Source organism: Hippoglossus stenolepis, chromosome 12 (assembly GCF_022539355.2).
Source record: "Hippoglossus stenolepis isolate QCI-W04-F060 chromosome 12, HSTE1.2, whole genome shotgun sequence".
In the NCBI taxonomy this organism is placed as follows: Eukaryota; Metazoa; Chordata; class Actinopteri; order Pleuronectiformes; family Pleuronectidae; genus Hippoglossus; species Hippoglossus stenolepis.
This window is the reverse complement of record NC_061494.1, coordinates 8,131,637-8,154,020: the sequence shown is the minus strand read 5'-3', so window position 1 is coordinate 8,154,020 and position 22,384 is coordinate 8,131,637. Positions and strand designations below refer to the sequence as shown.

Here is a 22,384-nt window from a genome sequence, read left to right as displayed (position 1 = left end):
AAAGCGGCCTTTTCTCTGTCCTGATAAAAGTGCATTTCCTCTCTCCATTTCAAGCACATTAGTGTAGGTGGGGAAATGTTGGGCTGGGACACAATAAGGAAAGGAAGCAGGATATTGAATTAAGTGGATGAGTTTATATTACACAGACCTCAGGGCACCCATTACTCAGTGTCTTACGCTCCTGAGCTGTGCGACACAGTCATGCACAGAGTGCTGATGTGAAAAGGAGAGCAAAGGAAAGAAAAAAAAAAACTGCTGGTGGACACATAATCAAGAAAGTAGTTTGATACACACACGTACCTTTCTGAGGTCATGCTGCAGCTGCCTGAGGATCACCTCCAACTGGTTGACTTTGCCGGTTAGCGTGGAGGGGGAGCCGCTGGAGAGGAGAAGAGCGCAGCTTGTAGTTAAGAGTCAAGACTCAAGACAGAAAAATCACAGAAATAAAACTGAAGAGTTTCTACCAGGATACAGGAGCTAATAATGGACACCTTGTTAAGTCCTACATTTAGCTGCTGTTGCCAGTCAACATTTCTCTTCTCACGCAGTAAGTGTGCAGTTTACCGTTAATATGGAGGCAGATTTACTGGTGAATTCTATCTAATCCATCTTCTACCTAACAATTCCAGAAATATCTGCCTGTATCTCATCTCTATCTGTCTGTGGCTCATGTATCTCCAGAACTGTTCATCTGATCGGCTTCACACTTGTCTATCGTTAAGGGAACGAGGAAGTGCAGTGTCAAATCTTAAGCAATGTGGACCCCAGGTATGTTAAATATGAATAATCTGTGAATAAACAGGTGACCAGAGCTCTGTGGCAGTGGTGGTTGGACTCATTAACTCATTAATGTAAGTGATGTTGTCAATCATGACAATAGCGTGTTTCATGACAACGTGTGTATTCACGACAACTGATTCCTCTTTTACCTGCAAATCAGGTATACGCATTTTTTTTTTAAAAATGCAGATAAACCTGCTAAAAAAATGTGATTGACTCAACCGCTCGTGGCTATTTATGCACCCACACCCGGGAGTGAATGTTGATTGTATCCACTCCCATTGAAGACAAAAGCCAGATGTTAGCAGATGTTCTGCTTCGTTGAACTTTGAATAAGCAGGTGAACAGCTCTTTGTGCAGCAGCGGTGGCTTCAGCGTTCTGCAGGCCAGCAGTCCCTCTTTACTGGACACGGCTCAATTACTGCAGGTCACTTGCAACCAGCATCAACACAGACCATGAAAACAACCCATTCCAAACAGTCATGTTGCACTAGTTTGTATTGATGTTACAAGAGTAGGTTTAAACAAGCAAGCTTTTAATTTCTAGCAGACATACAACATTCACTTTCACCCATATTTGAAGATGAGACACAACAATGCATTTGCCAAAGGTTTCACAATCTAAAACCGGTTTGACTGACGTTTTTGGAGCTTTTCCAAACTGCATAAAGAGCAAGACAGAGCTGCTATTGTTTCACTAAACTCTAATACACCAACACTGTGGCTCCCACTGTGGATATTCTACTCCTACAAAAGGTGTTTTAAAAAAAGCCAGACAGTTTGATTCACACTGTACACCTTTGTTCTTGAGTTGTTTTTAGGGTGACACCACCATCCTTACTATTGAAATACAGAGTGTTGCTCTTGTTAGAGTTTCATGCACACTGCTTCATCATGTGGAGAAATCTTCCTGACAGGCCTGCTGTGCTAAGGGTACGGCCGGCAAGCTACGATTGGATGATCACCATTTGGGTGCAGGGTTGAACAAAGAGTCAATTATTCACTTGCTCCTGAATCATTGGTGCTTGTGTGTTTGTGTCTGTCTGTAAGGCCGTACTCTGCATCCAGCGCCGCTCCCTCCGCCTCCACCACACGTCTGGTCAGCTCTCTCGAGATCTGCAAAGCCTCGGCGCGCTGCATGTCCGTCATGGTGCAGAAGGAAGCCACCCGTTGATCTGGAGAGAGAGCAGGTGACGCAACAGGTCATTATCTGCCCTTAACATCAAAAAACTGGAAATTGGTTCAGAAATTTCCCGGTGTCCACATGCAGCTAAAATAGAGCAGAATGACACACACGCAAGCACTTGACAGGATGGGGGCGATTCATTCATTCATGCTTTATATGAATGAACTCGTCAATAAGGAACAAGGTGGTAAACAGCCTTTTTTGACTATCCCAGATCAAGTACGTCCCTTGGGGGTCGCTCCGGGTGCCCTCACCCCTCTGAGGCTCCTCTGACAGCTGTTTGGCTCATAATGGGCTGAATCCCAGAGCTGTAACGCACCAGTCATGCTTGTTTTACCATATCAGGCCCTTAAGCTCCCTCAAAGCCCCATGGAAAGCCCAAACTTGGCATGTTACGCTCAGGGACTGCTCAGTTTGGAGGCATAATGCTCTTTTCTTTAGAATCCACTCTCACTCAAGCCCTTGGTCTGAGACTAAAGATAGTAGGATCTGCATATTCATAGAAAAGATTAAGGAAACCCTCCCATTAATTTAGCCCCCAAATGAAAGCTAATCCACTCCAAGACAAAAGCTGATGCAGCCCGGAGTCGGCTGCTCAGACGAGGCAGGAAAAGGGAGGCCATGCTTTCATTTACATATGAATGAACATTTTCATCATACTCAATGGCTGCATCAGAAAGATTAAAGACTTCGAGGAAAACGGCGTCAGGCGCGGGCAAGCAGCTTGTCTTTTTTTTTTTGCGTGACCCCGTGTTTCCACAGATTTAGCGAACAAGCGGCTAAAAATCAAACAAACACAGATTAGGCGAAAGAGAAATCATGACAATCTACGTGAGTGAACATGCTGTGCTTGATTTATTTCTGAGTTAATGTTAAAACATATCCCAGTTGTTTACAACGAGAGCTTTCGGTTATTCCACAAAAAGCCTTTTGTTGCTGGGATGGACTAACACCCATTTTTAATTCCATCAGCCTCTACTCTCCAAAGTGAGGACAGGGCAGTGCTTTTTTTCTCTGGTTGCTGGAAGCCAATCCAAAGTGTCTGTGTGCATCATCAATATGAATCGTCTCTCAGGAAACACAGGACCATCGTAGTGAAAACTACAAATGCTTTACATCTCTGCCAACCTCTTTCTCTCCGTGCTGTAAACAGAGTTGGTTAAACATACATGATGGCACAATGGCAGCCTGGAGCCACTTTCTGCTCGGCAACAAGCCTCAGGTTAACACAGCGCTTTTTTTCTGGGCCAGCCGGGTCTGACGTGACAACTGCCTTCTTGCTGCCAGTCAGACTCTGCATCATCTCCACTGATTCCACTCTTGTTACATTATATGCTGCAGGCGATGCAGCAGGAAGTGTATCAAAGGAGAAACTCCCTAGAGGATTCATTAATTATGACAAATGAACGGTCACATGCTACATTGCTCGCTGGTCGCGGGGTCAAGGCGAGTTCAAGCGCGAGGAAACTCGTGGCATGTTATAAGATTTCGTGACAGATGGAGGAGAGACTGGCATGAGAGTGGTCGAAAACTAGAAAAAATAAAAGTAATAAAAGGTAATGATGTCGATCATGAGGTGATAAGATGTGTTAAAGTTAGAGACTGAGTGAAAAGGCAGCTTTCATTTTCGATAAACCCTCATACATTTATGTGAGTGCTTGATTCCTAAATCCCTCATCCCAGAATCAGGTGCCACCACGAAACACAAATACTCTAAAGCAGCTGTTCAGGCATTTAATAAGAAACAACGGTCCATCTTTAAAAAGTGAAGATTTCTATTCGTAAGGGGAGAATCTGCCACTTTGGGCTGTCTACGTGTGTCTGTCTTCATTTTCAAGAATAAAATAAAACCCCCACCATCCTCCAGTGGACCGTATTCAAATTTAATGGACAAAAGGCCAAGAGAGGACCTGAAATTACCCCCAAACTATCAACCCAAGAGCTTAATAGTACAAGTCACCGCTTTGAGAGCCCTCCCTGAGTGGTGACTTGCTGACTTTATGGTGTGAAAATTGTCTCTGTGTCCGTGCAGAGAAATGATGGCTCATTCTTCCAAGTTACACTGCTCGATGGGAATTGCAATGGGGCTTAGAGTGGAGGCGCAAAAAGCAGAGGGATTCCCAAAAGTCACCTCCTACAGCACTTAGGAAACACAAACACGCAGCGCACACAAACCTACACATGCAAGCCAGCGAGCACTTGCAGTTTGCCGACACACGCACACACACGCACACGCACACACACACACACACACACACACACACACTCGTGCTAAGCAGCTAGGACGTCTAGGGGGGGGAAGAAGGTGATGGTGTAGGGGGGAGGAGTTGCACAATGTGCCCGCAGCTTCAGCCAGGCTGGTTACCTTCGAAGGCTCGTGCTGCATCAACCAGGTGGGACCAGTCCAGGCCCGAGGCGGTGTCTGGGAGGGGCATGAGGCCCGGGTCGCTGAACTTGGACCTGTCCGCCAAGGAGCCGTCAGAGAACCAAAACTCATCTGCAGAGACAGGCAGGCACTCCGATCAGTGTCTTAGCCTGGCCTGGGTTTTAAGGACTAATCTGAGTCACCCATCAGTTTGCATCAGACAGGAGGGGTGAGGACAATGGAGAGGCTTAGAGGGGGGGAGGCAGGGTTTTTTATTTGAACTAGTCATCACTGCTAAAAGAGATTATCTTTACCTAACTCCAGCCCTGCACATCAGGACACCTCGCTCGCCTGTGCTCACTAGTCGCTCGGATCCAATCATACCATCAACTCAGTCCACCTCTGATCTAAATGCACTTAAACGAGAAATCCTCCTTACGCTTGTAAACAATTTAACTTTGGAAGGAATACTTTTCTATCAGTGTGACAGAATGACAGACTAGCGACTGCTATCTCTGCATAGCGCACGCAAAGGCAATTGTCTGAGAGGCAATAAATGGCTTGTCTAAGTGAATGTCTTCATGTTTCAATCAATATCTCCTTTCCATCCCTTCCGTCTCCCTCTACCCTCCCTCACTCTCAGCCCTGAAAGACAGGGAACCAAATAAACAAGCGCCCATTCTGCAGAGAGGGGTGTTCAGGAAAAAAAAATCGTGAGTGGAGAAGCAGAGAACAGACAGAGAGAGCTTGAGGTGATGCTGACACTCTCCTTTCAATTTATCCAGCATCTCGGAGCTGGAGTGATTCTCTGTTTACCAAACTGGGCTGTTTCAGCGAGCCTGTGTGCTCAGCTACCCTTCAAAACAATCAGGAATCCATCAGGTTGACAGCCAGAAGAGGCTAAAGAGAGAAAAGCATCTTTCCAAAAGCCATTTTCTATCTCGGGACGTTAGCCGGAGACGGGCGAGGAGCGGTATGGTAATGAGACAGGAGGGACGGAGAGGGGAGGCAGGCAGGGACTGATGAGTGAATGAAACATTATGTATGACAGACATTGTGACACTCCTGATGGAAAAATAGGCATGTTCATGTCAGAGATCTTAACGACCTGCAGCGGCGCAGGAAGGACACATCACACCTCTCATTGCTGATACATATTCAGTGAACAGTGGAGAGGGGACCGCTCGCCAGCAGTGACAGGTGTCTGCTTAATGCAGACGGCGCGGCAGGCCCCTCGCAAGTTGCACACTACTTCACCCGGTTCGAATTAGTTGGCTATATTGAGGAGTGTTGCTGGAGTGTTCACCAGTTGTGCTAATGAGATTTATGACACAAGTGGCTCTTCAAACAAGTATCTTCATCCTGACACTCGCCTGGTGCCACAGAAGAAGGTTCATCATCCAAGAACCACATGCAGAGAAAGACGACATTAGTCCTCCTCTCTCTCCGACATATTAGCAACTTTGCTATATTCTTGGATAAATCAAATACTTTGCATGTTTGTAGATGTTTCTTTAGCACCACGTGGCCCCATGTGAATTTCATCACTGTGCACTTACTTCTGAGGTTGGATGCTCCCTGGTTGTGGATAATGCGAGGGGGCAGTGTACTGTGGTAAGGTGGGGTGGTGCTGAAGAGGATGTCATTGGGCATGGCTTGGTCCAGCATGGAGCTGTGCGAGCTGGCATAGGACGAACCCTTGCGGTTGCTGCACACACTTTCGTCCGACAGCGTCCGGTACAGGGAGCGTCTTGGTGATAAACTGCCGATCGCCGACCCCTGCGAGATGGAGAAGTAGAACAGTTTGTTAAGAGATGGTCGCAGCAATGCAAAGAACAGATTGATCTGCAAACCCCTAGCGATGGCCTCCTGTCTGCACCTTCCCTGCACGGCGCGTTTACACGAGCAGGCAGCTGGGATCAGTAAGGAGGGAAGGGAACATCAGGGAGCAGTCTCAGGAATCAATTACAGACTGTGCGCTCAGGAAAATGCAGATGGATTGAGCACAGCTGGCGAGTGTCTGTCAGAGTGGGAAAAATAACGGACGGGGCTTGTGGAGGTGGTGACAAGAGGTCACTGCACTGAGGCAACCGATAGTCCCGAGCTTATAATAAGGATAATAAGCACCTTTCATATAAGAAATGCATCTCAAAGTGCTTTATGTTTATAAAAATAAAAACAATTTAAAATGTAATTCATGTGAGAAATTCAAGTTAAATGAATACAAGAAAGCCACTGTCTGTATTTCCAGGAGAATACTGGTGCAATAATTCACAACTTTTTCAGTTTGCTAAACGATTGTCTACGAGTATGACTGAAACACAGGAAGTAGCCCTGTGCTTTGGGATCTACATCCAGGTCAATTTACTTATAAATCCACACTCATTTGTTTACGTGTGAGTATAACTTATATTTACACTGTCTTCTAAGCAAACATATTACGAGGATGATCGCGACTGTATCAAACTGGAGGAATCAGATATAAAAATATCTTGATATAAATGACTGTAATGTTGGATCAAAACTACTATCAAAATATGTCCTGTGGAGTACTTGTAATTCTCCTTTTATAAAATCCTACAGCTGCCAATAAAACAAGAAACTAGAATGGCACTCAGAAAACCACATACCTCCGTCAAGGCCCAACAGTCCCCTTATGAAAACACATTTAAATTCACCAGATCTGGGGTTTAATTTGGATCAGAAGCAAATTACACTAAGATTCATGAATTATTCCCTGAGAAACCCACGAAAATGTTAAAAACTCCCAATCGCACGATGTAAAAGAAAGAAAACAACTTAATGGCCTCTTATTCATATCCCACCTCTCAACAAAATTTCCTGGAAATCGGTTGTGTAGTTTTTGCATAATCCTGCAACTTTCAAACAAATGCATTCCTTCCTAACAACAAAACATAGCTTTGAAGGTTGTTTCAGGCCGCTACTTTCTGTGTTTGCTGTCAGATGGACTCAGAGACAAGCATTTGAAATGACTCTGTGTAAAAGTTTATTTAGAAAGCTGACGGAGCCACAAGGAGCTTTTCACACGATACCCCCCCCCCCAAAAAAAGCACACAAGTTAGCGCAATCCATTGAATCACAATGGCGACATTTAAAACGACATGTTGAAAAATACCGGAATTGTCCTTTAACTAAATGCTGAGCTGTCGTGTCAAGGGAGGCTCAAAACGCCTGGATTTGCTGATTTAACGCAGTGATCATCGTATTTGTTCATAAAGTCGGTACACATTTTCTTTTGGTTCCTTATTTACAAACCAGAAAACCGATGAGCACAGTTAAGTGAAGCCTAGGGGCGTTATGTAAAGTGAATACATTTTATTTGCAAATTGTGCACGCTCTCTAAAATAAGAGGGAACAAATCTCAACGACGTATGGAAGCCTATGGCAGACAACATTGTGGTCAAAGGAAACTGCAAGAGTACAGTTAAACAAGATGAGAGGGCTTGAACAGCCGACTCCTGAGGGATGTCTTCTGTGAACAGAGGAGCGTTACGCAGCATACCACTGCAGAGATACTAGAGTTACATGACCGTGGCTGCAGTTTTGACAGAGGATCTCTTGTTTAAACACACAAAACCACAAACACCCATCCCATCTATCATTGTCCCATTTAGCTTACATAAATATTGCTGGAGTGACATCAAAAGTAGCCACAAATGATATGCGGGGCAGTCGGCCAGATGGGTAAATGTCTGCCTTTGGCTTCCCAGCTGTAACCAACATTAGACTGGTATCCCCACAAGCCAACACCCAGCCATCTCCATTTCAAAGAGGCACAAATCTCATGGTGAGAATTTAACAAACATCTCGTACGTCTTTAAAGCGGAGATATATATACTGGAATGCAAAGCTCTGCACACAAACACACGCACAACCTCTGAAAGAACATCTCAGAGGCTTTAACTCAACATGAGTGTCTCTTATTGCACAGATTCCCACCCAACTTTACAAGATTAGACCTCATAAGGTTCTCGCTCATCAAAACAACTGTAAACAGGGTTTGCTGCTCTCCTATATAAAAACAAATACCACAGACGCAGGAACTCCAGTAAATGGAGTCACGGCAAATGAAACCATTTGCAATCGGGCTTAATGGTTTTTCAGAGGCAACAATTTATTTCATGGACAGTTTAAAATAAGGCTCCGTGAACACAACTTGGCACTGGTTGGCTCAACCTGCTGTGCACATTACACAGAATATTGTATTTATCAAATCTGCAATTATACACGATTTGAGTGTAAATGCACCTCGGCCTGATTTGATACTTTTGCACAACAACCACACTCTTATCAGTCGAGGCAGCGGTGACACATCCACAGGAGTTTTGTTTTTGTCCTCGCTGCCCACACCGAACAAAGACGACAACAAGCAGCTCTGGAAGCCTTTGACGTGCCACTTGGGAGGATGTGTTGGACAACCACCTTTTCAAATCCTTTTTTTTCTCCTTCTCTTTCCCACAGGAGGTTCAAAAGTGGAATGCTGTGGGAGAATAAGCGGTGAGCGGCCTTTCCTTTACGTCAGCCACACAATAGTCTGCCTGTCTGTGGAAGGGGCGTCCCAGCGGACACGGCGGCTGGCGAGGAAAAGCTCTCTGCACCTGCTCACCCAGACAAAGAATAGCGTCGGGTGACTACCTCAGTGACACACGCATTATCCTTTACCATAGACTCTCTTTAATTACTTAGGAGATTAAGCAAGTCAGATTGTAAGAAATCAACAATAAATCAGCGATGTTTCCAACGCTGTCATTGCTGTAATTTGATTCCTTTAACGTGCCAGCTGATGATTGAAAACATGCGGCCCCAGAGAAGCTGCTCCCAGAAAAGAACAGTATGTGTTCATTGGGATCAGATGTGTATATGGTCAGAGTGTCTGGCATCGTGCCCTCCCTCATGCATCTCTTTCCCAGATCGCTTTTCCACACACTGCTTTATTGCACAGGATCCGACTGGAGGGTGAGATTACAACGAAGACCATACTCCTCTTTGAATCCAATAGGCAGCAGTGTGCACCTTTTTACTGGTTACTGTGCTTTTCTTCTCTGTGCGAAACAAAACAGATCCAACTGAAAGAAAATCACAGCAAAGGCCTGATACACCTGCTTTCATTTTAGCCTGTTCTCTCACAGGGGCCACGTTTTATATACAGTGAGCACGATGCATGACAGCGAGACAAACTAATCAGTGCACTGAGCTTCTTCATGTGAGAGACAAGGCCTGCCTGTGCCAGAGGACATGTTTGTCTTCTCAGGGGATGAAATGCATTTGTATTCGAATTGAGCGGCATCCAAGAATAGCTTATTTGTACGTATCCTGGGTCCCTTCCTTGGAGATAATGGATGGGGGATGGGGGACGGCGGGCGGCACCGGGAACTCAAGATGCAATTAATAGAGTCGGCAGGACCCAGGATCATCAAACATCGATGCACTCTCTGCAGCTTCCTGCCTTTAATCCATGACATCCCGACTGATCAAACTCAGGTCCATTATAAATTAAATTAGCCAAACACTGTGTGCCAGTCAGTGGGGGCTGAAAGGGTCTTGTGTTGGGAGAGTTGAGGTGCTCGGCAGCAGGGGCTAGCTGAGAGGCAGCAGATGTTTTTCCTGCTTTTTCTTGCTTCCCAGCACGAGGTTATCTGCTCTGGTTCTGGCCTCATATGTACCACGTCTGTTAGTCAGCGTGAGAAAGTAGCCTTAAGGGTTGCAGTACACTGTCATGTAATTATGCAATCAATCATAGCATCATAGTTTCAACAGGTTTAATTTGTCCATGTGTTAAAACGTCTGAATTATCATGTCATTCACAGATTCAGTCGGCCACAAAGATCTCACCTTCCGACTCCTGTCGTCTCCCGGGGGGCTGTCGGGCAGCATCATTTTAAGGTATTCTTCTTTTGAGAGTCTCTGCAGCGATTTCCCATCCCGCTCTGCGTCCTGGAGCCGGCAGGCAGCCTCCTGTGCGTACAGCTGCCTGTGGACAATACAGAGGGCATAGAAGAGCAGGGCTCATCAGAAGAGGTCACACGATCCACAAACCTGCGAGGGAGAAACTCAAGCCATCGCAGCTTGGGTTGACAGGTGTCCCCAGCTATTTAGAGGATAGTGTCAGTATCAGACAAAGGGGTTTCGGGTGAAGTCCGTGTTAGCATGCCAACATCAGGTGCCTCCCTGCTCAGTGCTAGTCAGGTGATCGTGGGGAAACAGGGTTAGAGAGGGAGCTAGGGAGGAAACACTCATTTTCCACCCACACCCAGTCTCATCTCTGTCTGCCAAACAAATGATTCAAGAGACTGTAAAGAACGAAGCCAAGCACTGTCAAAGGTAGAAAGGAAGGGAAAATAGAGGGACAGAAAATAGAGACAAGGTAGTGCGAGGACGATGCGAGCGACACGGCTGCTGAAGTTGTGTGGCTGTGAGACCTCTGCTTTTAGTGAGCAGCCTGTGAGCATGACACACTGAGTGCTGTTGGCAGGGTGCTAGATGGCCACAGGGGGATACACTAGACGGCGAGACGATGGGACAGCCTGGCCGTGATGGTTACCTAGAGACATTATTGCTGAGAGTTGCCCTGTTTTAAGCTTTTGGCACCATGGCAACCAAGCCCTGAATACATAGACGAGTATTGCCAGATGCATTCTAACTGATCCACCAGATCTCTTGTTCAAAAACAATTACTCTGTTGTGAAGGCTGCAGCTATGATGAAGAAGTGCAATTTACTGAGCTCTGTTTATTCGTGACTTGGTGTTAGGAAAAACAACTTTAATTTCCCCCTGAAACTTGAGCTCCTGCCCAATTTGTTCCTCCGTGATCAATCTGTGGTTATGGGAAATCTGCAACATCGCTAAGGCCCTGACCTCAGCAATGAAAGATTATTCCACCACATGGGAACCTCTGTTAAATGCTTACAATGCGAAAACAGTGCTTTTTTTGCACAGCGGGTCGTGAGATGGGTGTGAGAAAAAAAAAGAAGTTATGTTTTCATCCACCGGCTACTTTCAATGTCTCAATTTCGAAAATAATGATGACTTGTTTTGAGGCTTGGCTGAGGTGCAAAGAGTTGGTTCATAAAATGAGGAAAAAAGTGAAATTTTTTTGATTGCACCTTGATGTGGCAGAACCTATTTCTGCCTCATCTACTGTATACGAGGTATTACTGTCCTGCTGCCGAACACTGTCACAGGCTTCAAATAATAAAAATACAGCCCACATTTTATTATGAAAATTCCTAACTTTGCTTCTGTCCTTAAACAGGAGTGTGTGCAGTGTGTGGGATGAGGGTCTGACAGGAAGAAGTGTTGGTGGACAGTACACAGCAGTGGGATTCTGTGGGAGATACAGCAGAAATGTCACAGCCACTGAGCCACAGCTGGTCGCCTTCCACTGTCAGCATGTGCCACATGGCAGGGCCAGCACATGATGAGAGGAATGGGGTGGTGGTCTAGGACATGGGAGGTGCGGAGGGTGGGCTGGGTCAGATCGGGGCCACGGGGTTGACTTTAACTGACTGTGTACCTTGAGCGATCAGCCAGCATTTTGAGAAGGAAGGCTAACAAGCTCTCCGCTCCTCTGGAACAGGAAGCAGCAGCAAGAGAGAAACAGCCGGGGGTTAGGAGCATTTTTACACATCCTGCGTTAACATACAGTGTTAGAGCACAGGAGGAAAGTTTTTAGAATGAGGGAAGAGAAACTTCATTACGTTAGAACAATATCTGTGAGTAACATTAGGCCATTCATCACGAGGCACGGTTATGCAAGATGAAATAAAACTGTAGGAATATATAAACAAACAACGGGGAGGGTAACTGAATTACAGAGCTTTTTCATAAGTTGGCAGAAGATGACTTCAGTGCATGCGATCAATCACACAGGCTTTAAGTGGCAAATTTCAAAGCCTCAATGAAATTACTTGGGAGCAGGAGCAGGGGGTTTTCTTTCAGGGCGAATCTCACATTCTTTCCTTCAAAATATGCCCCGAGCCCAGCACACACACACCTTCAAACAAGCACACACACACACACAGCTGTGTTTCAGCTTCACCATCAATGGCCCTCCTCTCCACAGCAAAGGATTTAATCATCAGACCGATGTAGTTGTTCATATAAAGTCTGAAGGGAGTATATACATTTTGAGCATGCCTGAATAACTGCATACATCCCTTTCCCTACAGGCTATTCTGTGGCTGGTGTCGTCGGGCTGATGTCTGGATCGTTGCTTGGCTCCCCAGCAGAGATGCTGATCTGGTGGAGGCTCAACAGGGCAGTCCACGGGGACGCGGCTTCACGGGAACAATCAATAACCACAAGTGACATGTGCCAAGTGTATTATGTCCGCGGCTTCATTGAGCTTATTTATTTTGTGGCTGTCGGCTTCAATCAAAGCCAGTTAAGGCACGCTGGGCGGGCTGATGGATGGGGACACTTGTATTGGACCGGGTTTGGCACGCGTGGAATAGCAAGTCTTGGAGGAAACAGCTCAGCGGTGAGAGAAAGGCGATGGGGTCAATGAGTGTGACTGAAAAGTATGACATGTACCTTTGCATGATAGCTAGTGTTGAACTTTATATCAACCACGTGAACTGACACCAAACTCTTTTGTTTTTGTGGCATCAGAGCATATTTGGTGATGTTCTCACACACACATGCACACACTCACCCACACTCTGAAATGTTGGGAGGTCCCTCAGTGCTGCGGTCTTGATCATCACCCTCATCATCATCGCCAGTAGTCTTCACCCCCAGCAGCAGTGTACAGCCAGGCTCGGGCCGTGTCTGTCCACAGGCCTCTGAGCTGGGCCCCGGCTCTGGCTCTGGCCCTGAGCTGCTGGCCTGGGGGATGGTGTACACCTTGGAGGAGTCAGCGGATATACAGTATCTGGCCCCACGGGCGAGGGGACTGCCAGAGTGGTGTGAGCCACTGATCGGACAGCAAAAAAAGCATAATGTAACTCAAAAATGGCAAGAAAGTGAATGCATTTAAAATGAGGTAAAAAAAAACCAACTAAACATAATATGGCGAGTGAAAGTATATAAAAGCATTAACAATGAAAAATGAGAGAGTCTTCCAGCAATGCAGTGACGTCCCATGTTGAGAAACGATGATTTTTGAAGCTGATTGCTGCTGTTGGCTTCGACGGGGGTGACATTACTTTCTCCACACACGCGTATTCCAGCTAGTTCACCTCTAACCTACATTGGAATATGACTCACATCCAGTCTCTCATGTGACTGTTCCCGTTGAACTTTGTCCTTTCACTATTTAGTCAAATATCAACTGACAAACTGGATTAAAGGGTCAGTGCATTCAAATCCCAGACACATGTTTCCACTTCCTCCCAGTGGTTTCTATCCAATTCTTAACATTTAAGTGACATTTCAGTCCCTGAAAACTTTTTTTGTTTTTCTTTCAGGTTATATTTATGAACGATATAACACACTTTCTATTTGATGCCTTTGGACTCATTCACTCACACTGTCAATTGCTATTTTAAGGCTTTTATTTTAAATCTCCTTGCTAATACTAGCGAGGGTATTTCAACCTTCAAGTCCCCTGCACAGATTGAGTTTGTATCTGTTAGCTACAGGAGAGAGATTCAAATAATCTGTACAGCTTTACATTTTAGTTTGAACATCTTATCATTTACAAACTTTGATCAAACACTACTCATTCTGCTTAAATACCCTGAGACAATCACAGTTGGCTTCAGGTGGTGCTTTTATACACTCATGTTTCCATATTCATGACCATCTGGGCCACACCCTCCAAAGTGTGCTCCTACTGCTTCACTGTTTGTGCAGATGACACTCGGGTGACAAAGTCCATCACATTAAAGGTGGGAAGCATCGGGGTGGTCAAGGTGATGGCATGTGCTCTTTCCTAATTTCTGAATGATATGCTGGAGTGGACAGTTCTGACACCTCCCGAACAGCTCAGTGATCTGAACAGATTGCTCCCACATAATGCTGCACGGCATAAACAAAGATATACCCGTGCTATTTCCTAAAGACAGACTGTGAGTGGCTTCAGGGCCAACCCCTCTCTGACACCCCTCCTCTCTCCCAGCTGGGCCCCAGTCTGGTGAGGAGGACTTGGACCACGGTGTGATGAACCCTACCCACGACCCCCATGTTGCTCCAGCCTGACAGCAGCCCCACCCAGCGGCTTCAGCACAGCTGGATGAGTCAGGCTGCGGGTCAGGAGTGAGGGAGCACGGAAAAGGGGAAAAGGTCAACTAACAGCCTGAAACCATCCTTTTGTGCGTGTGTATGTTTAACAGATCGGATAATGGGCTGAATAGTGTGGCGGAGGTGGTGTATATATGAATGTACATTAACATGTTTGAACACAGTGGATTGTGCTCTGAGCCATATACCATGAAAAGGGTGTGGGTTTTACTCGGTGGGAAATTCAATGACCCAACACACAGATGAATTAAGTCAAGACAGAATGAAGTAATTGCCCATAGACAAGAAAAAACATCAGAGTGGCTGCGGATAATGCAACAACCACATCAAGTCTTTGTGGGTGTCTTCACCGTCGATGCTTCCTGGCACAGAGAGAGCGCTTTCTAACATGTCAATCAAAAATCTCCCAGGGGTATTGAATTTGACTGGATCTGGTGACTGCTGAGGCAAAAGCATATGACTTCATACCCTCTGACCATGTGTGTAAGCCTCTACAATCTCCTTTTTTTAATGCATTTTTTTCTTTTAATTTTACCCTAAAACACAGAGCAACAAAACATCAGATGTTTGACACTAAAAGAATCTGAAATTACACATTTAACAGATAAAAGTTACATCTGTGCTGTACCTTGAATGGGAAGAGATCTCGCTCAGGTCTCCGATGCTGCCCTCCGTCGCGTGACTTGACATAATAGCAGAAGCGTATCCCTGCTGTAAGTACATTTTCCCGTGATCCTCCTCTGACGCCCCGTCCTCGTGGTGCTCCGACACCCAGGGGTGTCCCTGCTCCCCCATCCTGCCCTGCAGCAACACCCGGGCCCCGGGGGCCACGCAGGGATTAGTGTCAATGCCACTGTCTGTGGACGCCCCTTTGATGTAGGTGAGGCCGAGCATCTCCGGGTCCATCAAGTCTCCGGAGCCAAAGTGCTTATCATCGCTGTTGCTGGAGGCGTTGCTTGACAGAGTGTTGCTACTCGAGTGGCTGGAGTTTTTATCGCCCGTCTGGTGCAAACACAGAGAGCGAGAAATGCAGTAAATCAGATGAGGCCAAACAGCAGCTGCAAATAATTGTTTCCGCGTGTTTTAACATGCCTGGCACACCAGAAGGGAGGGGTCTACCCATCAGTCTACATGTTCATGTGTGTCTGACTGAAGTGACAGCCCCTGATACTGTCACTAGCTGAGATTAATAAGAAGAAATAGAAACACAATACGCTGAATGTCACATACTTTGCTCGTGACCTTTTTTTATTTCTGGTAGTTCAGTGAGTAATCCAAGGGATCTGGTCCCTAAAACCGTTTCAAAGGGGGTTTGTAATATTTGATCAACTACTTTCTGATCAGAAAACCAGATTATTATTATTATTCATCACCAAGCACCACTCATCAGGCAAACTTTACTTCATCTGTTCCAAAATGTAGATCAGCAGCATCGCATTCAATTTGTTGACCCACAAAAAACCCATGTGGACGGGGTTAACAGCAATGTTTAATTACATCAACTCTGACCTCAGGGTTGCGACCTGTCATGTTTTCTTCATTATGCCACACTTAATGCTGCTGAATTATGGAAGCAACTAAAATCACAGAGCAGAAAACGGCAAAAAAACAAGCAATGTGCATGAGGGGATGGTTTAAATTTTCATCCACTGGCCTGAGTTAATGCTGAAAGCATTGAAAGAAGTTTTAGCTGCATGTGTCTGCCTCCAGCATCAAGGAGAAAGGAAAGAGAGTGAGAGAGTGCATGGGCCAAAAAAAAGAAGATAAATGAGATAGCGGGGACAGAGAGAAAAGGGGAGGATGAGAGAATGAAGCACTTAATATATTCAACCTTCTAGGAAAATGTGTCCTAGAAAAGTGTGAGACAACCACAAATGGTGATGAGATGAGACGCCCGTTAGCAAGCTGATGAAGGCAAAGTGATAAGTGCAAAGAGAGGCAAGAGGGGACGACACGAGGCTGAACACCCCAATTGAAATGCTGATTGCTGCAAATCCCATAAACAAGGACAATCACCCTGATTCACACAGCGGTGTGGGGTAAACCAGGTCTGACAGTGCAGAGTGAAGCACTGCAAAACACTCCACTGCAAACACAGCACACACACTGTCAATGCTGCATTAAACTTTCAAACGCTGTGCCCTCCAGAGCAAGTTGACAATGATTTCCAGTACATGCTATGTGGGCAGCGTCTGTCATTCTGAAATGAAAGTAGGTCAGTCATTTACCCTGGACAGCTTGTTGGGTGAGTCCTTTCCTCCTTCTCTTTGCTTCAGAGGGTTCAGGATCTTGGTGGAGGGGATGTGCCATTTGGCCTCTGTGCACCAAGAAGAAAAGGGAAAAAAAGATTTTAAAACATGCATTGTGTATTTCTAGACATTATATGCACTTGAATCAGGACTGGTTAACAACTGGATAATCTCCTGAAATTATCAAGAAGGGCTGTATGTGAGAACGCTCTGGAGACTCCTCTGGAGTTTCTCCTCTCAGCCCCCTGTAAAAACTCTCTCTGGGAGGATTGATGTCTCTAACACACGACAAACAATAAAACAATACAAATATCTCAGGATGAAAAAGAGGTGCCACAGAAGTAGAAGACAATGAGATTCACAAGCTTCCTGTGATATATGATCTCTGCAGATGATTTTATATGTTATGTTTATAGGTTAGGTTAACTCCGGAGAATGTCTTAACCCCACTGTCCAGGCATTCTCTGCAGTTCATGCCTGAAATTGGCTAAAGAAAAACAGATTTACCTGCAGATCTGGTCCTCTCCAGAGTAGGCTCTCTCTCCCTGTGGATCTCCCCATCTCCCCCCTGGATGTCCCCTGCACGCTCATGAAGAATAGGGGAAGGACAACTGCAGAAACAAAGAGAGTTGTAAATTATTATTCTTTCCTACACGACAGAGCGAGCTCTGTATTGTATTCAGAGAGTGGCTTCCACACATTCACCACAGACACACAGCAATTAACTTGATCGCTTAAGGTCGAATCACTTGAGCCTATAATAAAATAAAAAAGCAGCCAGACAACGCTGACGAGTGACTTCCTTTCATTCGAAACTCCTGCCCTCGACAAAAGGCACATTTTTCAAAGTGGGTCTTAATTAAATCTTAAGGAGCTAATAAATGTTACAGATGAACAGAGGCAACAGTGTCTCATGATGTCTTCAGTCTTTAACAAAGACTCTAGCTGGAGCTCAATGGGCAAGTCAGCGTGTGTGTTGTTCTGCATGGCGGCAGTTCTGATGGGGCACGGTGATCCCAGAGAGTCGGGTGCACTTTTGAGGCCTCTGACAGGGAGGCAGCAGCATTGAGCTAAGCCGCTTGTCATGGTCTGTAACCGCTTACACACAGACAGTGGTCTCTAATGGATTCTGCTCATGTTTGAGTCTCAGACTGACAGATGTTACACCTGAGCAGTGCGCTGCCCTGCCAACCATTATATGAATGAAAGTGGGGGAAAAGAGCAGCATGTTGCAAAGAGATCCATGTTGATAAATGCTGTAAAGGGGACAACACATGAAGTGTTGGCGACAAAAAGAAACTGTGGTGGCTAAAGTCATGTTGGCAGAAGCTTCTCGAGCTCTGTCTGCTTTCTCCACAATTGACATTTCTGTGATATTTTTAACAAAAAATTCTTTTCAGCGGCCAACTCCTAAATTACAGAGTAGTTTGCTCAAATGGCATTTTAGTCACAGTAGGAGACACTGGAGGACGAGAGAAATCTTTATAATCACTTGTTATTATACTTAAGTGCTCATCCTGTCAAAATCTCCTGAACAGACAAAGAAAGATGTTCTCAAAGTAACTCCAATGAAAAATACTGCACCAGGCTTGGATTTAAATTAAGACTATAATCTAATGGCTATAAAACTATATGGTTTGATTTGTGTTCATTTATGGTTGAGGTGACCTTCATGTTCTGCTCAGAGAAATCATGAACCCAAGGCTTTGGAATGACTGAAAGGAAACTTTACTAATACGTGTTAAATAAAAAAAAAAAATCAGATACATTTAACTCATCATCCTCCATCATTTTCTTTCTTTTAATGTCTGATTGTGGCTTTAAACCACAGCAGGAATCCTTTTATTATTTTGTTGGAATACTTCCTGCAAAATAGTATAACAACTGGTCAAATGTGCCTCGATGATTTGTTCATTTCATGTGGAAAAATTGCTGTCATTTTGCAAAATTGCAAGTTCTCAGAAATAGCACCGGGGCTGATTGTAGCTGCATTCATCACGGCAAAAAACGCATAATCCTGGAGGGACTACTTATGAGGCTGTTTCAAATAAAAAGTAACACTGCTGGGATGCCATACCCGTCGTATCCAGGCTGCTGGGACCAGGTGCCGCTGCCGCAGGGTCCTGGATCACTGGAGGAGGACTGGTTACTGGGGGAGCTGCGGTAGTGCTGGTCCCCCTTGTTGCATGAGGTGACCTGTGGATTTTCAATATCCTGCATTGTCCTGCAGAAACAGGAAAAAAATGCTTGGGTTAAACACATTGCCATCAAAACTTGGGCTGTATATGAAACCATATACCGTTTATTCTAGGGGGCGTCTAATTGCTCACAATTTCCCAGAGTCAAGAAGACATTATGAAATTGCTTGTTTTATTCAACCAACAGTCCAAAACTAGAAGATATACACCGATATAAAACAAATACAATCAGTGATTCCTCCCTTAAGATATGAAAGAACTGCAAATGTGGGTATTTTGATTGATAAATCAATTAATAAATAGGTTTTAAAAAATAATTTGCAGTGTACTAAATAGGTAGAGTGGGTCGTCCAATAACTGAAAAGTCAGTAGCTCCTCCGGTCTACATGTTGGCAGGACTTTGGGCAAGAAACTGAGCCTTAAAATTGCCTCTGATGGTGTTGTACGTGAATATGCGTTTGTCTGAATGGGATTTATGAATGTGTGCAAACAGATTAATTCGGCATAAAGGGTATTGCCCAACTAGAAAAGCTTTAAATGCCAACATTACCCTTTCATTTTGGGGTAATTTAAATATTTACTATAATTATTATAACGTAACCACTTTTACATTTTTAGTATAATCATTATGCATATATTTTGATTCCAGTGGCTCTTCTCAAACAGACTTCAAAAACCTTCTTTTCCTCGCTGTCCGATTTTAATGTCTATATCATTGGGTGTCAGTTCTGAGAATAGTCACTTCCTGTAAGTACCGTGGAAAATCTCTCGCAAATGTGAGAACTGTCAGTGAGGGAGAAGGTGTCTTGTTCTCCAAAGACAAACAGAAGAAGAGATTAGTTATGGTAATAAGCCTCAGCGACTAATCCAGATGGTAGAGCCCTCAGTGTGTGTGTGTGTGTGTGTGTGTGTGTGTGTGTGTGTGTGTGTGTGTGTGTGTGAAAGCAAAGGCAGAAGTAGCTTCTGAATGTAAGAGGATGTTTGAGATTTCTGCTTTGCATAAAGTTGACTCTGTTTCTGAGCTGTCGCCTCGCACATGATCTGTTAAGACCTTTATCTCCATTGACTTTGACCATGATTCTCAGCTCAACTCGTCCAATGTGTGTGTGTTTCACTGTCCTTCAGTAAGTCCTGAACCGGCTCAATACGCTAAGACGAGAGGCTTCTTTGCTTCTTCACGTGGCCGAGGCGACGGTGTTGAGTGAAAAATAAACACCGGATTTGAGTTATGTCTGCTGCCAGGAGGCCAAACACCAAATACACTGAAGAGGGTTCGGATGACCAGATGGAAATATGACTGAAATAACATAGACGGTATAGCTTTCACATTCTGTCTCTAGCTACACATTCTATACTGTTCATTTTTGCTTTGTATTTTCCTTATATATTTAACTTTAATAACTTGATTCCACACTTGCATAAACACGTGAAGATTAGGAATGTGCAGATATATCTAACAAAAACAATCCAGTCGAACTTTATTATTCCAAAATCACATTATTAACATGCCCTCAAAAGCTGACAGATTCCTAAGGGGGGCGCACCAGTAGCTCTCCTGGTAAAGTGCGTCACATGTATCAAGGTTGATTCCTCACCACAGCAGCCTGGGTTTGAATCCAGGCCAGGCCTTTTGCTACATGTCATCCCCTCTCGCTTTGCTTCCTTTCCTGTTGCTGTCAAAAAAAGGCAGCAATGCCAAAACAATTTCTTAAAATAAAAGAAGCTGACGAATCCTTCACATCAGCCCTTTCTGCTTTGTCATCAAGTTTCCTTTGTTTCTTCCATGAGAAACTCGCCCAACTGTCAGTAACTCAATCGCAGCACACATCATCAAACACCTCGACCAGATCGCTACATTTCCGCCTTGGCTGAAGTGTTAGTCTTCTCTGCCGGGGCCATGCAGGCACTTTAATGTGAAACAGCAGCAGCTGCTTCTTATTCTCGGTCTCTTCCTCCTTTACACATATAATGTTATGTTCTCTCTGCATTGAAATAACACTTGAGGCTGCAGAGATTAGCAGTGGGTCTCTGTTGGCTGAATGCTAGGTGTCATATTTTACTGTACCAAATCTGGATTCTGCTCTATGAGGATGGGATGATTTTTTATCTAAGCAGTAAAAACTCATGTGTCCCATAGACGAGTGGTTTGCCAACCATTTTTTTTGTCAGACACCCCCCTAGAAGAACCACCTGTTATGTTACATTTCTATTTAAGCTGGATGTAATTTTACAATTATTACATTTAATAATTATCTAAAAGTGGATATATTTAAGACTACCATTTAAATGTACCCAATGTTTAGGTTGATTTGGTCAAAATTATTATTGTACTACTTCCACTTTGAGGTTACATCCAAACAAATACTTTTTCGTTTTAAAAAAGCATTTCAAAAGTTAAAAAAGTCTTCCTCAACACAAGTGTTTTTGTTCCACATCAGTAATAATCTCAGTCCATACCAACACTCCAATACACTTATATAATGTGACTACTAGTAGCTACTTGGAGCTGTTTCATCTGTTACTCCATTAATTTGAACTGTCTTTTGTAATCTAGTTTTCATGCCTTTTATTGACAACACATACCTGTGTTCAAATGTTACAACTAAATCAATATATGGATTTGTTTTCAAACTAAATTACCATTCATTGTTTTTGTTGAGCCACAATCTTTGCATTTACTGTTTGTCACTACTAAAGATGATCTCCTTTCTTCTGCATGTCCACACAGCATGGAAAAATGAATAAGCAAAAGCTAGACATACAAGCACTGACCACATTTTTCTTCCTCAATTAAGCTTCATGTTAATATATTTTTCTAGAATATGTGACTGTAAAATATTCTACTTCTCCCTCCCGGCCTCTTCAGTCTACAATTCCTCCAGCCCCCTCCTCTGCTCCCTCTCCCTCTGGGGTGCTGCATATCGTGGTCCAGGAAGAGCGCTCTCTTTGTTTCTGTAGTAATTGGATGAGATGAGCTGAGCCGTGTCAGTGTCCCCATCACCTCCTCCTCAGCAGGGTGCAGGAAGAGGGAGGGAGCGAGGAGCGGGGTGAATAAGGAGAGAGAGAGAGATGGGAAAAAAAAGGAGGGAAGGAGAATGGAGTGCTCCCACTGCCAGGAACTCTGATTAGGCAGAGAAGGCGGCCATTATCCCAGCATAGTCAGTACAGGCAACACCAGGGGGGGTCGGTGTGACTCACTGGAGAGGTTATCATGACTGTAGGGGGTTTCATTAGAACGAACAAATCACTGCTTTACATGGCTGGATGGAGATGTCCAAAAGCCGAGGACAGAACAAAGTCGGAGTGTGGCCTTATCATCTAAAAGGGAGATGAAAGCCATGAATTCATTTTACTAAAACGCTCCATTTAAACAGTATGTATGCAAATTACTGAGCAAAATAAC

At 44.5% G+C, this 22,384-nt stretch overlaps 1 protein-coding gene across 6 annotated transcripts in view; it reads right to left on the bottom strand.

Annotated features, from left to right (window-relative positions):
• LOC118118715 (signal-induced proliferation-associated 1-like protein 2) overlaps positions 1 to 22,384 on the bottom strand; it is a 91,519-nt gene that overhangs the window by 10,623 nt on the left and 58,512 nt on the right. For 2 of the 6 annotated variants that reach the window (XR_007034751.1, XM_035171963.2), the window contains exons 11-21: positions 18,861 to 19,007; positions 17,291 to 17,394; positions 16,763 to 16,851; positions 15,163 to 15,536; positions 13,006 to 13,266; positions 11,866 to 11,919; positions 10,185 to 10,323; positions 5,891 to 6,110; positions 4,332 to 4,463; positions 1,838 to 1,955; positions 301 to 379 (exon numbers count right to left, since the gene is read on the bottom strand). Coding sequence is in view for 5 of the 6 variants with exons in the window: in XM_035171963.2 (XP_035027854.1) it covers positions 301 to 379; positions 1,838 to 1,955; positions 4,332 to 4,463; positions 5,891 to 6,110; positions 10,185 to 10,323; positions 11,866 to 11,919; positions 13,006 to 13,266; positions 15,163 to 15,536; positions 16,763 to 16,851; positions 17,291 to 17,394; positions 18,861 to 19,007 (1,717 nt within the window). In the remaining variant the exon portion in view is untranslated. Of the gene's footprint in view, positions 1 to 300; positions 380 to 1,837; positions 1,956 to 4,331; positions 4,464 to 5,890; positions 6,111 to 10,184; positions 10,324 to 11,865; positions 11,920 to 13,005; positions 13,267 to 15,162; positions 15,537 to 16,762; positions 16,852 to 17,290; positions 17,395 to 18,860; positions 19,008 to 22,384 lie in introns of those variants that run through there. The other 4 variants (XM_035171965.2, XM_035171964.2, XM_035171966.2 and 1 more) reach the window with 4 other exon arrangements.